The following is a 16,508-nucleotide window of genomic DNA, read 5'->3' on the forward strand; positions in this document are numbered from 1 at the left end:
TCATGTGTAGTATTTTCTTTATCCAGATGTTTTTAGTATAGTTAAAATTTTCATGTTTTTAGTATATTTTTTTTATGAGTGCTAAATATCATGAAAATAAAAAGATAAGTTAATAATGCAGTGCTTTAAAAGTTGTTTTTATATATTTATTGTACGATTTGTATCATTGTTTTCCTCTGATAGTGCTTTATTTTTGATATTCAATTTGATATAACTGACATCAGTTTTTATTGTGTTCCATTTCAAGCTTATTTTTACCGTTTTCAATTTTTTCACTGAAAAGTGTGAAATATCTGATATTTTTTCAAGGAAGATGTGAAAATTAAGAAATATTCATATGTATTTCTGCAACTCAGTCAGACTTGTTCGGTTATCTGAGAAAAAAAAATTGACAATAACACATTTTCATGTGATTATATCCTATGTCAAATAAAAATACATGGAAAACTTTAAACATGTATTATTCAGTGACTAATATAAATGATATCTCACTCTACCTAGAATTTTAGTATTTTATCGATGAGCATGTGAAAAATATAGATATCATATGATACTTTATCACTATTCATATTTTAAAAAATGTTTGGAGATATTTATATTTTCACACCAGAAATATTTATTTTTACACCAGAAGATGGAAACTGTCTCAAATTAAAAAATTGTTAGTAATCTACAGTACACATTCTATATACTTGACATGGATATGATTTATGTGTTTTTTTATGATGATAGGTAGCCTGGGTTACCATTCAAGGATCATTAAAATGAGAAATTCTACAATTTATACACATATTAGCTAACATGACTAACTCTTGTGCAATTAACATTTTTATATTATAAATTTTGATATCCATTATTTTGTGGAGCATAAAGAATGACAAAAGAATATACCAATAAAAATCTTAATAGTTGCTTCTTTACTGAATTATCTTGGGGGGGGGGGGGGGGGGGGGGGGGGGGGGGGGGGAGAGGGTTTTTTTCTGTTTTATATCATTCATCATTTATAGGAAAAATTTTCAGATGACACTAATGGGTCTATTGATCTTGGTCTGCATTGGTCACATGGGTAAATTCTGATTTAAGTTGCCAGTTAAATAGAAAAATCATTTACATAGATAGTCAGAAAGTTTATATTGAAAAGTTTTATACTAATGTATCCTAAAAATTGTTATCATAATTGTCACATAATTATAATAACAAGATTTGTACAAACTAATTTGAATGTTCCAGTATTTTGAGGGTAAAGTTTTGTTCATATTGATCTACCATTCCTTGGTTGCATGGATATATGTTTTATGCATTTTTTTTGTAAATTGTACAAGTATTTGCGAAAATATACATTTGGTGAAAAAAATATAAACAAATTGATGTATTATATAGTAAAATGTTTTGTTGAAGAAGTTTTACTTTTGTTATACATAATGTATATATTTTTTCTAATTGAATTGTTAGCAAACATTCCTTTCAAGCGGGTATAAAACTTTTATTTAAATGAAATATTTTTTTATAAAATTTATATCAACACAGTAAAATTGTGTTGTTTAGATAGTCTTATCACTTATGGCAGGTTCCTGAAAGAGTTGTGGCATAGAATATAACTATTACAAAGAGGGTATTGAGTGAGTGTAGGTTCAATACTGAATTTATTGAATAAAATCTAATTGAGCATAATATTATTTTATTCAATGAGTACAATAAATTCATTAATGAACCTACATGAATATTATATTTTCTTTTTCTTTTTTTTAGTTTTGAAGCCTATATCATATTAAATATAAAGACATAATGCCTTTTATATAAAGACATACATTGAAAGATTACTTTTATGTTGTTGCAAGTTAATTTTGTTATTATTTTACAAATAAAGTCTTTTATGTAATTACAGTCCATTTTTGTTATGTTGGAAATACGGCTAGTTATTTCAATGTCGTATACGTTACAATAAGGTCACAAGGTTTTTTTATTACAAATAAGGTAAGAGTTATTTCTTTGAAAATATGGACCATGTTGTTTTATTGCAAATACAATTTGTTCATGTCAAGTTGCCATTAAAGCCCATGCAATTATGATTCAAATGTTGCTTTTATTACATCACTGCAAATAGACAATTTTATTTATAATATGCAAATATGGTCAGCTTTAATTGTTTTGCAAATAGCCCCCATGTCGTTATGTTGCAATAGGGCCCTATGCTATTTTCTTTCAAATAAAGTCAGTGTCATTTTCTTGCCAATGAACCCCATGTTCTTAATGTTTTCGAAAAGTGTCATTGTTATTTTTTTTGCATATAGAAGGTATGTTATTTTGTTGCAAATAAACCAAAGTTTTGTATTCAAATAAGTTCATGTTGTTTTGTTGCAAATTGGTTACATGTTATTCTGTTGCAAATACAGTTTGTTCATGTTATCATGTAACAGTTGGTGTCTTGTTGGTTTTATAAGTGACGTCTGTTTGAAAAATAGCAAAATTCTGTTTGAACTGTGATAATTCAACTGATGATTTTAGCTTATAGGAACTCCACATTGAGTTTTTTTTTGACATGACAAGACTGGATATAATTTTCCAATAATGAAATACCAATTTATGTTGAACAAGACCAATAACCTACATGCAAAAATTTCAGATCATTTGCTCACAACCCTTTTCAAGAATATTGATTCTAAATGTGAAAAATGAACAAAAATTGCAAAGTGTTGCATAAATTTTGACTCAAATCAGGCTATATTTCAATATGTTTTATGTGTTTTTATTTAAAGAAAAGCAAGTGCCTTAGGCTTGCTCAAATTACATATGCTCATTACTTGACTAAAGGTTTCAGTATTTTCTGGGTAACTGATAACCCAGGTATTTCCTTTCTTTCTAAATTTCATAGAATAACCATCTATTTGGTTTCAGTAATAGTTTTAGGTTAGTGATTTATAAATGTCATCATTGTTATCAGTATTATTATAAACCTTGGCCCTTCTATATATGTTAAATGGACCTGTCCATCTTTCAGTTTGGACAAAACCATTCATTATTTTTAGGGACAATTATGAAACATTTCCTGACTGAATATCAAACAGTGCGGACCATGATTGTATGACACAAGGTGTGAATGCTGATCTTGGTCTGCACTGGTTGCACGGGTAGATTCAGTCACTGATGGAAAACTAAGGGTTAAAGCCACTAAAAGGTAAACTAGCATTTTTTTTTGTATTACCATATTTATTCCATTTCACCCTCCACCCTAATTAGTGCCCCCCACCATATTTAGTAAAAAAAACAAACAGGATTTTTAAAATTGAATGGTATCTTTAATAAAGATGTTTAAAGCACATTTTTATATACACTGTAGTTTTAATTAGCCCCCACCTTTTGAAAAAATGCAAGCCACCAGGGGCATGAAATGGAAACAATATGGTATTATGTAAATTTCAGATGATGCCATTATTAAATTTTGTGTATATGTATATACATTAGATCAAACTCGTTTTTAAACTATAATATTTTGTTATATAATAACTGTGTTAATTTTGATAAATTTAGAAATTGTATATTTTCATATTTCATTATAATTTCCATTGCAAATTTTGAATTTTCACAGCATATATTTTTATCGTAATAAAAACTGTAACAAACCATATATAGTAATATTTTCTGCACTTTCATTTCCTCATGTCTTGTGGATACATACAGAAAAGATATAATTTAAACAACTCCTTTTATACAAATTTACATATTGTACAAGTGGTTATGTTAGTGATATGGAAATATTGACAACTGTTGTGAATCCATGAAAATCACTAAAATTTCCTCTAGCGTAAATACCAACCAACATGTTATTAAATTCTACCCTTGCAGGATTCGCTTTAATATTTCCTCACGCAAAATGTCTGGAACTTTAAATTTGCTAACTTTTAGATTCACAAATGCTGACGGCACAGTCTGATTCAGTTCAGAAGATTCAGAAAAGTTCAGTGAATTATTGACTCTAGAGTATGGAACCTTTGTCAATAGTAAACAGTCAGCCTATACTGTTGGTAGCAAAACTTTTATAACTTTGAATGGAATGTTCCAAATTTAAAGCAGGATAAATCCAGAACACAATTCCAGCAGTAATAATGACTTACCTGCCTCCACTGCAAAGCCAGAGCAGCCAGGGGTCTGATCAAGTTCTATTTTATTATAAGATGCTTATATTGTTATATTAATACTGATCTTATATTGTTATATTAATATGGATATCCCTTTCATTTTCAATAGAAAGTTACAAATTCAAAGCTACACAAATTAATTGGGGTTAAAAACTCACCCTGAAGCTTTTACACTGGCTAATTTAAAGTGTTGGCCCCTTTTCATCAATTCCCCCTCAAAGAAGTGGTGGTATGTTGTTTCTCACAGTACCCATTGGTCCCCCAAGTGTGAAAACCAACCTTGTGTGTCCGGTAAAGATGAAGAACACTGAAAATGTTGGTCGTGACTTGTAGGTGACCCCTTTTGATTCTTGGGTCAGTTGGTCAAAGGTAACCTTGGCCTTAATCCCAAAAGTTTTTGTCATACCAATAACTGGTGAATTCTCTTTGTCTTAGTCTTAAGGTTTTATGGAGAATTTGGTCTCGACTAGAAGATGATCTTTATTGATTTTGGGGTCAGCTGGTCAAATGTCAAGATCAACTTAATTAGCATAGACAGCAAAAAGCTTGTCTGACCAATAACTTTGACCTTACAAAGTTCAAGGTCATGGTGACCTTGACAAAGTCTTTTTTGAAATCAAATGTTTGAATTATAAAATAAGAAGACCTTGGTATTATATCAAAGTTTAACATGTGCTAATAGTCAGCATTATACTGGAATAAGACAGAGCATCAATTTAACTGTTACCATGGTATTTTATTTGATTTTTATTTTTTGGTCGGTAGACCAAACAAATGGTAGCAAAATTTCAGACCCTGATGTGCTTATTTGCAAAAACAAAAAGTAGTCCAAACCCATTGAAGAGGTTACTTCCCTTTATATGTACACTAACGCCTAAAAATTATGGGGAAACAACTGCGTAGATTGTCAAATGACAGGCGCATTAATTTTCAAGTCTCTTGGAAGAAAAAATTGTTCCCGATTGGTCGAAGATTTCTGATATTGTGTTATTCTTTAGATATACATGCTTTAATATAAAAAGCTCCATGATTATTTACATCAGTTTTAAACAACAGGTTTACCATGAACAAAATATATCGAAATTGATAAGGGTTACAAACCCTAATTTAGAATAATATGATTGTCTTCAGACTGTTATCTTATAACTTTCCCATGGTCGAGGAGTAATCTAAAGACTGCTAGCCACATGGGTTCAAAACCTGCCAGGAGCAAGTCGTTGTTTCCTTGAGCAAGAAACTTTACACTCATTGCTCAGTACTGGTTGGTTCCAGGAACAAATTTGAAAGTATGTCTATAAGCTTGTAGCTTCCTTCACAATCAAACTAAAATAAATTTTGTATAAACCTAACATCTCTCATTCCACAAAAGCAAATTGTGTGCTTTTAAGTATTTCTAGCTTTAAAAGCACATAACTTTATCTACCTACATGTATATACAGAGATTATAATTATGCAATACTGAAAAACATAACGCACATGTAAACTTTTTTCTTTTTATTATAAAATACTGCCAATAAAAGAAATATTTAAATATAATAATGAATGAAAAATGTATATCCTATATACATGTAAACATAATGTATTAAAATATACTAACAGATTAAAAAGATCAAAGCTCTATGATATAAATTGTGTACAGATTCTCTTTCAGTATACTACAATATACTAAATAAATACAAAAACACTGGACCAAATTAACTACATTCCTTACTATATCTTCCAAAACAAAAAGCCAATGGCGTGGAGGAAATGAAAGAAAAGAGGATATTTTGGATTAAAAAAAAAAATATATTGGATATATAACATAGGTTAAAGATACTCCACTGACGTTTTCTTGACATGTCTGAACTGAAAATATTTTTTTAAAAATTTATTTACCACTTGATGTAGGACTGATCCAAATTTACTGGTGTGTAAATTTTGTAAGTCATTCTCCTACCCCTATTTTTCCAGAATATTCATTTTTATTCAGCAAAATTACTCCAAATTGGAAAGTGATGCAACGCTTTTTTACTTAAATCAGATTAAGAATTCCACTATGAGCTATTTCAGGTTTTATGACCTCAGTGGAGCTCCTTAAAATTACAGTATAATACGTATTTTAGGTTTTGTGACCTAATAAAATAATATTAACAATATAATAATAATAAATATATTACCGGTTATTTATGGAATGGTAATATAATTTAAAGAGAAATTGTTCCACCATAGTATTATTTACCACATGGAATTCAATGTTTAAGCAGGATATATGCTCTTCACTGGTTTGTTTATCTAAATCACTGTGCATTACTTAAATCATAATTAAAATCATTATTTATTACCAAATTTACTTATGGAAATCAGTTTATTACCAAATTCACTGTTTATTACCAAATTTACTAATAGAAATCACTTTTTATTACCAAATTCACTGTTTATTACTAAATTTACTTACAGAAATCACTATTTAAATCACTGTTTATTACCAAATTCACTGTTTCTTACTAAATTTACTTACAGAAATCACTTTTTATTATCAAAATCAGTGTTTATTACCAAATTCACTGTTTATTACTAAATTTACTTACATAAATCACTTTTTATTACCAAATTCACTGTTTGATGCCAAACTTACTTACAGAAATCACTTTTTATCAACTGGCTACATACAGTATCCCATCCCTTAAAATCTAGCATCACAATTTATCACCAAAATCAAAAACCGGGTATATAATATTCATCATCATATAAATCCTCTACAGGGCAATGTGTCATAAATATGTGTCATAAATACTAACAAAGTAAATCTAAAGCCATGACAAATGTATACAAAAAAGTGTCATAATTTTTATCTTATTTGAGTATTTCTCTTAACTATCACAAAAGCAAACTTTTATCTACCAAAATGTGGACAGGGTTTCTTATTCAGGTAAATCTTAGACTAAATTTAGACTTTATCTAATGAACCAAGCTGTAATAAATGCATACAGAATTCATATTGTATAATTTACTGAAATTCATATAACATAACTAGAATAAGATCAGAAAATGTGTTGGTTGATAATATACATGTACTATCATGAATAATTACATATTGAAGTGATGTCAATTGAAACAAAATAATTAAAATTATATGCCCTAATGTGATTTTTTATTTATTTTGGACCTAAGTAAACAAATACATTTACAGACAAAATGTTTAACTGTCTATGGAAGTATTTCTATCACAATGTGGTAAAATTGGTAAAAACGGAAGAAGTAACATTTTCAAAAACTGCCCTATATTTTTTTTTGCATGTGACCATACAAATTCAAACAAATAATAAAAAAAATAACATCAAAACTGTTTGTTCATAGAATACTAAAAATATTGCCCTCTTTTTCTGTATTTTATTTGCCATTCTATTGCCACCAGGTAATTTTTTTACCTACCTGGTGGTTATAACCGTTCCCAAACTCACTGTACCATGTTTTTGTCAACAAGAAAGACATACCTATTATTAGAATATGAAATGATTTAGTCAGTTTATTGGTTTTTTGGTCAAGAGTTTTGATAAAATATTGGTTTAAATTATCTGACTTAGTTTATTTTCTTCCAAAGAAGTAAAAGTTTGAAATATTTTTTATATATAAAGTAAGACATAGGCCCCTGCATTTGTAATAGTAAATTCACGTAATTCTTAAAAAATTTCTATTGTCAAATAAACTTCTGGCAACTAAAATATTATACTTGCTAAATATACATATATATTTAAGGTAGTCTTACTGTAATGCTTTCTCACCAAAAAAATCTATCATCTGCCAATATTGTAGCAAATCGGTTATTTCCGGAACATTATTTTTTCAAAATCTTGGGCATTAGATTATTTCCAATCACTCATCCTTTATCACTATGTATTAAATTTCAGTTAAAACTAGTTCAAAATTAGCGAATACATAAAATCGTGAAAAATAACGTTCCAGAAAATGAACAATTTATTACAATGTTGACCGATGATAGAAATTTTTTGGTGGGAAAGCATTACAGTAAGACTACTTTAATTGTCAAAACTACCAGTATCATACTTGATATCATAATATTCATCAAGCAAGTTTTACCCTCTTTATATAAGAGCACCTTGGTTAAGAAAAAAATATGCAAATATTACATGTACAATAACGTATAAATAAATAAAGAGTATAAATAATGTATAACAAACAAATCACATTAAAAATTACAACTAATTTTAACAAATAAAAACAAACAAAAACAAACAGATTTATAATTAAAACCTGAACAAGTATTTTCATAATTAAACATAAGCAATAAGATATAATACATATAAAACATAATTGAGCCGTGTCACGACAAAACCAACATAATAGCTTTGCGACCAGCATGGATCCAGACCAGCCTGCGCATCCGCGCAGTCTGATCAGGATACATGCTGTTCGCTATCAGTTTCTCTACTTGTTATAGAGTTTGTAAGCGAACAGCATGGATCCTGATCAGACAGCGCAGATGCGCAGGCTGGTCTGGATCCATGCTGGTTGCAAACGCATTATGTTGGTTTTGTCGTGATGCGGCTCAAATTTATAAACTCTAATCATAAGCCGGCTGGCAGCAATCATATCTACCCATGTAACCAGTGCAGACCAAAATCAGCTGATATGTCTGCTATCTGAACATGGTCTGCACTTTTCGCTATTCCGTCAGTACTAACCTCGGGATTTTCCCTAAAAGAATGATGTGAATGGATTTGTCCAGATTGATAGATGGACATGGGTTAAAAATTGAGAGCTGGCCTTGACGTTACAAAGTTCTTTCTGAGATTTGTTTCAATTCTATTGGTGAATGTACATTATATGCTGGTCTTCAGGCAATAAAATATCCGAGATCCAAATTTGAGCCAAGTAAAGTTTTTTTTTAACCTCGAACACTGGTAAATGAAAACAACTGTAACAGATCTACCCCATTTGTGTTTCTAGAAAGTCACGAACAATAGCTATTTTCTTATTTCAATTACACCTTGTATCACAAAAATAAACAACATAAAACACAAGAAAAAAAACACAATAAAAACTCAAACATCCAGGACTAAAATAAACAGATCAAAGATTATGGAGAACTAAAGTACTATAAATGTCTTGAATCAGTAAAACAGACAAGTCACTTGCCTGAACAACAAGTTTTGAAGGGAAGAAAAAGATTAAAAATTTTAATTTGATTATGCAAAAAAATGCAAGTCATGGTTTCTCGTCACATTCTTAATGAATCTTAACAATATAATTTTTTTTTTTTCAATATGAAAAATATTAAAATAACTTTTTCCCCAAAAAAATATACAACATCAAGTCATTAAAAGGTATAATATAACAACAAAATTTAACAATCTGGTAAAAAAAACACCTAAGCTTTGATAAAATCATTGTCTAGACAAATTTTACCACCAATCTTTCTTCTTTAAGAAAAATAAAATAGAAACAAAACAAACATTTTAGAAGAATGCTTAATAAAGTATTTTTTGTTACTGCATCAATGCTCAAGTGCCATATTTTAATTTTTACCATACATTAAAGCTCAAATTAAATAAACTTATTATTCCTTCAATGTTAAAATATTTTTGTTATTGAAATTTCCTGACAGACTTTATAACAGTGAATATATTAAAAATTATAGCTCAATAAGAAAATTTAACAAAATTCAGAAAGGTAAGGGGTAATTGCTCTTTACTCCCATACAAGTCAATGACAATTATTATGTGGCAAAAAAAAGGAGAGAGAAGAATTTGGCACCAAAATAATATAAATTGTAAAGCTATCAATATGCCATTGGTTTAGCCGATATAATGGATGTTAATAATACTATAATGATGAAATATTATAATTGCAACACTTATATTCTGTATTTACTCTCTTATAAGCCAAGTTCTTTTTCCTTATTCAATAACACTATTTGGAATAATCACATAACAAAACACATAAAATTTACCATTGGACAGGGCTACTGAAAACTGAAAGGTTGATACTTATTACATATTTGAAATAAATGAATGGAAGGCATCCATTTTTAGACAATACTTATCAATAAAAGAAATAAAATTACAACAGAAAACTGTAAGCAAATTTTCATTCAAGAAAGGGACATCGGAGGGTGAAAAATAACTTTTTACAAAATTTTCAACTTAATGAGAAGACAATGTTCATACACTTATACACCTGATCTTGGAAAAATTATTAGAGTAAAAAAATGCTGCCATTTTTAAGGGAAAGAACCGGACTTATAGGTGGCCAGTCTTATAGCTGAATGAATATAATAAATGTTCTATTTTAATATGGTCTAATTTAGTACAAATGTTATCGGAGACTGGACATGCAAAGCCTCTGGTTCTGATTCTCAACTTGATCCCTTTATGTCAGAGAATTCATTAGCTAGTATGAAAACCAGCAACTTTGACGGTAAAATCTAATCTCCGCCTTATAGGTGGTCTAAGTTACCAGCAACTTTGACGGTAAAATCTAATCCCCGTCTTATAGGTGGCCTAAGTTACCAGCAACTTTGACGGTAAAATCTAATCCCCGCCTTATAGGTGGTCTAAGTTACCAGCAACTTTGACGGTAAAATCTAATCCCCGCCTTATAGGTGGTCTAAGTTACCAGCAACTTTGACGGTAAAATCTGATCCCCGTCTTATAGGTGACCTAAGTTACCAGCAACTTTGACGGTAAAATCTAATCCCCGCCTTATAGGTGGTCTAAGTTACCAGCAACTTTGACGGTAAAATCTAATCCCCGTCTTATAGGTGGTCTAAGTTACCAGCAACTTTGACGGTAAAATCTAATCCCCGTCTTATAGGTGGTCTAAGTTACCAGCAACTTTGACGGTAAAATCTAATCCCCGCCTTATAGGTGGTCTAAGTTACCAGCAACTTTGACGGTAAAATCTAATCCCCGCCTTATAGGTGGTCTGTCTTATATAGGTAAATAAATACAGTAAATGGTCTCTTTAAAGATGGTCTTATTTAGTATAAATTTAATCATAGACTGCTGACAGTTCTTGCCCTAATATAAGTAATCTATTTATCTTATTTTCAATACATGATATCTAGGCATGAAAATAAATCCCATATTAATAGTAAAACTTTCTGTTTATTATGTACTTTTCTCTTATTTAACCTATGATTTGAAAGAACTCCCTTTTAATTATGAGTAAAGGATGAATTTAGAAGAAAATTATCCGTCAAGACACCTGTGAAAATACTGAAAATATGCTTCACTGCAATGAAAAATAAATTTTTTACAATGAAAATACAAAAAATGAAAAAATAAAAAAAAAAACATTTTATTTCATCAATATTTCTCAATATTTCATTAAATTTTATAAGTATAGAATAAATGTATTTACCTTTAATATAATGATCGTAATGGTTTAGATACACAATATTTGCCAAATATAGCCAGTAACAATGTATTATAACAAATCTTCATTTGTACAAGTATTCATTTATAAGGCATTGGTAAAATGCAGGCACAGTTTGAAATATAACAAAAGAAGATGTAAAATTAAGTTTTGAACGCAATGGTTTCTTTAAATAGTTGAACTAAAACTAGAAACATGTAAGTAGGATAGTCCAAATTTACTGAATTTTTCAAGTTCAATAAACTGGCAGTACTATTCCATCAAAAATTGTGTCCCTTCATTCTGAAGAACACACTTCATTGCCTCTATCCAATGCCATATGCATTGTATTGGAAAGAATTTTTTTTTTTGATTATCAGTTTCAACAAATATTAAAACTTCTAACAATAACTTGTAAGCATAAACTTATTAAAAATCAACATACAGTCAACTATCGTTATCTCGACATCGCTTTTCTCGATATTTCGTTATCTCGATGAAATTTTGAAAGTCCCGATTTTCTTCCTTCTTTATCTATATTGGAAATATTTGTTTATCTCGATATTTTTATTTCGATATTTTCAGTATCTCGATGTAAAATTTCAGCCCCAACAGTTATTTTCACACTATTATCCTTTGTTTATCTCGACTAATAGTTTTCTTTCATCTGTTCCCTTCAGACGTGTGAAAAACACAAACTAGACGATAATTGCTCAATAGCGCGTGTCATAATGATGATTATGTTTGTAACAAGTTTAGCTGTCTTTTAAAAGTTAATCTATTTAGCGTGTTGATTGACTTATGTCCAAAATGAGTGAATTTTAGGTTCTTTATAAATATTCGAACACTGTAGCAATTCATTATGACTTTAAATGTAAATGAAATAGTGAAAGTATAGAAACGCTATTGTTGTAATATTGTTTCACAACATCACCACCAAATCAATCAGCGGTCGAACAATCCCGAGAAAGAACCGATAAATAACCCGGGAGGATATCCGGATCAACCACCCTGAAAACAATGTTTTCACTATATTGGTGTATTACTGAGTAAACCTCACTATGTGTTATTATCACAGACACCCGTACTTCCGCTGGTAAACATAGCACATGTTACTTTGTTAAATATTGACTAGGCCTATGAAAACAAGACATGGGAATATCATTATATATTATTTGACATAAGGTATAGCACATGTCTTTTGTAAAAATCAGTTTCTGCCTTATTAAACCCTAATATGTTTATCTCGACATTTCGATATCTCGATATTTTTGGACTGTCCCGGTGACTTCGAGATAACGAGAGTCGACTGTATCAATAACACATATTAGGAAGAAGTTTCTGTCAGAAAACTTCTTCAACTCTAGGCCCACTTCACTTTGATTTACAGATCTTTCAGGATCAGGATCAAGACATAAAGGATCAAAATTCAAAACTCAAATATTCCCCATTGTTAATTTTTCAAAGATTTCATATTCAATATTTACTGAATAAAGAAGGACTTGCAAGAGCATGTTTAAGACAATTCAGAAAAAAGTTTCAGTTTTAACTTACACAACACATATGTTTAAAAGTTGTTCCAAATATTGATCTTGATCCTAAAATTGATCCTTATTTTGATCTGTCAAATCTTGTAACATAAGGCCAGGACAACTTCTAATATTTTCCATCATAAGAACTAACAATTATGTGACACAGTGTGAAAATTTGTGTGAAAAGTCACACTCAAACAATTATCTCCCTTAAGTCATGATAAAGGAAAGTGATTTTGTTGTAAAAGAAATTTGTCAACAAATTATAACATCTTTATATATAAGAATATACCTAAGGAAATTCTAGGAAATGAAGATTTTCGAGAAATAAAAAACCAGTATTAAAATAGTGTTCATATACTTGCTTGTCATGGTTAAAAAAAATGGGAAATTAAATCCTTAAAGAAGGTCCAAAACAGCAAAATTGAAGATGTTGCAGACTCGGTTTGATTGAGCCTGTTCATGGACCGTACCAGGAAGTGAAAGCTACCATCTTAAACTTTGAAATGTAAAATAAACTACAGATAGACTTAGAGAATTAAATAAACTAACATTCAAAAATTGCAAGATAAAAAAAATTTAAATATAAATAAAAATGTCTGGAGTCAATTTAACTTTACTAATCTATATATGCTATATCATGTAAAATTCCAATATTGAAACAATTTCTGCCAGTCACAAAAACACATTTTGTAAATTTTTTCTAGTTATGAAACTATCTCTATTAAAACTTATTATTTTATTCACATGATTTAAAAACAAACAAAATATCTTGTACCTTCCCACATCTTACTAGTTTCTCCCATCCTTTCCAATATGCAAAACTTCCTTTTCATTATTCCTACAAACTAAACATCTATTGAGGAAATTAGATCCTCAATAATTTCCTCCAATAATCTAAAATACAGGGATTTCTATTTTGTATGTACCTTACCTGGAATCCAATCAAACATTATTAAATCTAACAATCATAACTATTCTACAATAAACCAATCTTCATCTTCTATCTAGCTGTACTCAATTCAAATCCAATCAAGGTCTTTAAATAAGAATGATAACAAATTTGAGTTCTGTATCCAATCGAGACCAAGACCAAATAAGGCTCTGTCATTACCAGAAATCTATTACAGTCATGTACCACAGTAGATCCAACCAATTTGCACTCTTCATAGAAAATCAAATCCAGTTATGTTCAATTCAGATCACTATCAAATTCCATTGCTCCTATGAATCCAATCAAGTTTTTCCATTAAACTTTTGAAGCCAATCAAATTTTCCATTAAACTTTTGAATCCAAATCAAGTTTTCTCATCAAACTTTTGAATCCAATCAAGTTTTCTATTAAACTTTAGAATTCAATCAAGTTTTCCATTAAACCTTTGAATCCAATCAAGTTTTCCATTAAACTATTGAATCCAATCAAGTTTTCTGTTAAACTTTTGAATCCAAATCAAGTTTTCCCATTAAACTTTTGAATCCAATCAAGTTTTCCATTAAATTTTAGAATCCAATCAAGTTTGTTTTTGCCCTAAAACCAACTGGATTCATCACTGCCCAGCAGATATATGTATACTTTTGTCCATCAATTAGTACTACAAATCTTCCTGTTGTTTCTCTACAGCATCTAACATGGCCTTGAACTTTGAACTATGACTTGCCATCAAATCTTTTGGCCTTCCGTACTCAACGACCTGAAATATAAGTGTAACTTTTGTGTCATTTTTTTTTTTATATATCTAGATATAAACTTAAAAGGATCTAACACCTACTGCCAGTATATACCTAAATATTAAGCTCAAGGGTAACTTTTTATGGGCGTAACAAGGCTCTGTTAAGTTTCCACTAAACAGTTACCTGAGAGCTAGATACTCAGGGCAGTCACAACAGCCAGTGTTTGATTCTTTTTCTTTGATAAAACATACTTTCATTTAGAACTGTTTTCTTATAGTAGCTTATGAATTTACATCTCCAGTCAAAAGGGCAAAATGATGTCATTCTATGAATGCAGTTTATTTGTAAAAGGCGAATGGGAATTACATCATCTAAAGCATGAAATTTATCTTATACATAGGGTGTTAGACAAATTTTTCTAGCATCGTAGTAACTTTAGATAGTCCTGTCATATGTGCAAGAAAGTATGATAGTCTACATGTATACTCCAAATCTATATAACAAATTTAAATCAATACATAAAAGACGAACTTTATTCCTTTATAGTCTTTCATGCAGATTTTAACTCATTTTTGGTTATTTCTCATCAGTTAATCCACATGGCGGGTTTCCCTATATAACTAACCAGCAAGAACCAATATCTATGCAAGTGACCAACTACTTATCCCACACGATTTCTGAATCAGCACTGAGAGACAAATGACTGTCAAGATCAATTGTCAGGAAGAAATTTTAACTCTTTAAAACATACTTAAATAAAGACCAATTGTCGATAAAAGCCATGTATGGTCCTTTCTTTGAATAACCTTTATTCACAGGTTAGACTGTAATTAATATTTACATACCTTTCCTTCTTCCATTACAAGAATTCTATCACAACCTAGTACTGTATTAAGTCTATGTGCTATAATTAACATGGTACATTCAGCAAAAGCTTCTTTAATTGTTTGTTGTACAAGAGAATCAGTTTCTGTATCTATAGCTGCAGTGGCTTCATCCAGCATTAAAATCTGAAATTATAATAAAATCAGTTGTCATGGCAACCAGAGCTTTAACTCTCTCTGAAAAGTAGCTAATAAAGTAGTTGGTCTATGTTGGCTAAACACTGAAAATGATAGTTATGTGTTTGAACACTCTCTTATCACACTCAGGAATTTGACAAAACTACATTTAAACTAAAACTTACATTTTACAAAATCAGGAGAGGTAAAGATTAAAATAATGAATTAATTACAGTCAAAGGATAATATCTTAGAAATGTAAAATGATATAAGTTCACAGCTAAAGAGAAATGTTCCTTTATATTCATGTGTATAGGAAAAAGTCTCAACTCACAATTTCAGAGAAATTCTAAGTTAGAGGACATGAAAATAATCTTACCTTACTATTCCTGAGAAGAGCTCTGGCCATACAGAGCAGCTGTCTTTCTCCAACAGAAAAATTCTCTCCATTCTCAACTACCATGTGATCTAACTTTAACTCTAAAGACATTATCTGAAAAACATACAACATAACCAATTCCAACAAGAGGGCCATGATGGCCCTGAAGTCGCTCACCTGTATATAAGCCCCCGGAGCAGGGCCAGTTTAAACCCAAGGGCTTTTATTTGAAAAAAAACTTGGTAGACACCCATTAGAAGATATTTCATGCTTAACATCTAAGGTCTAGCTGCATGGTCAAGTTTTTTTCTTTACACATATAGTTAAAAACAATGACACACCTGGGGCAGGGCCAGTTTAGACCCAAGGGCTTTTATTTGAACAATCTTTGTAGAGACATACTAGAACATATTTCATGCTTAATATCTAA

The 16,508-nt window shown here is 30.1% G+C and overlaps 1 protein-coding gene across 1 annotated transcript; it reads right to left on the minus strand.

The window, feature by feature from the left end:
* Positions 1–12,813: 12,813 nt before the first annotated feature.
* Positions 12,814–16,207, minus strand: LOC132734872 (ATP-binding cassette sub-family C member 5-like). The gene is made up of 3 exons (XM_060721733.1): positions 16,079–16,207; positions 15,544–15,708; positions 12,814–14,718 (listed from the first exon to the last, which is right to left on the minus strand). Exons 1-3 carry the CDS (start codon positions 16,187–16,189, stop codon positions 14,620–14,622), a joined length of 375 nt encoding a protein of 124 aa, XP_060577716.1. The 5' UTR covers positions 16,190–16,207; the 3' UTR covers positions 12,814–14,619.
* Positions 16,208–16,508: the final 301 nt, after the last annotated feature.

Source organism: Ruditapes philippinarum, unplaced genomic scaffold (assembly GCF_026571515.1).
Source record: "Ruditapes philippinarum isolate M1 unplaced genomic scaffold, ASM2657151v2 ctg2514_1_1_1_1, whole genome shotgun sequence".
Taxonomy (NCBI): domain Eukaryota; kingdom Metazoa; phylum Mollusca; class Bivalvia; order Venerida; family Veneridae; genus Ruditapes; species Ruditapes philippinarum.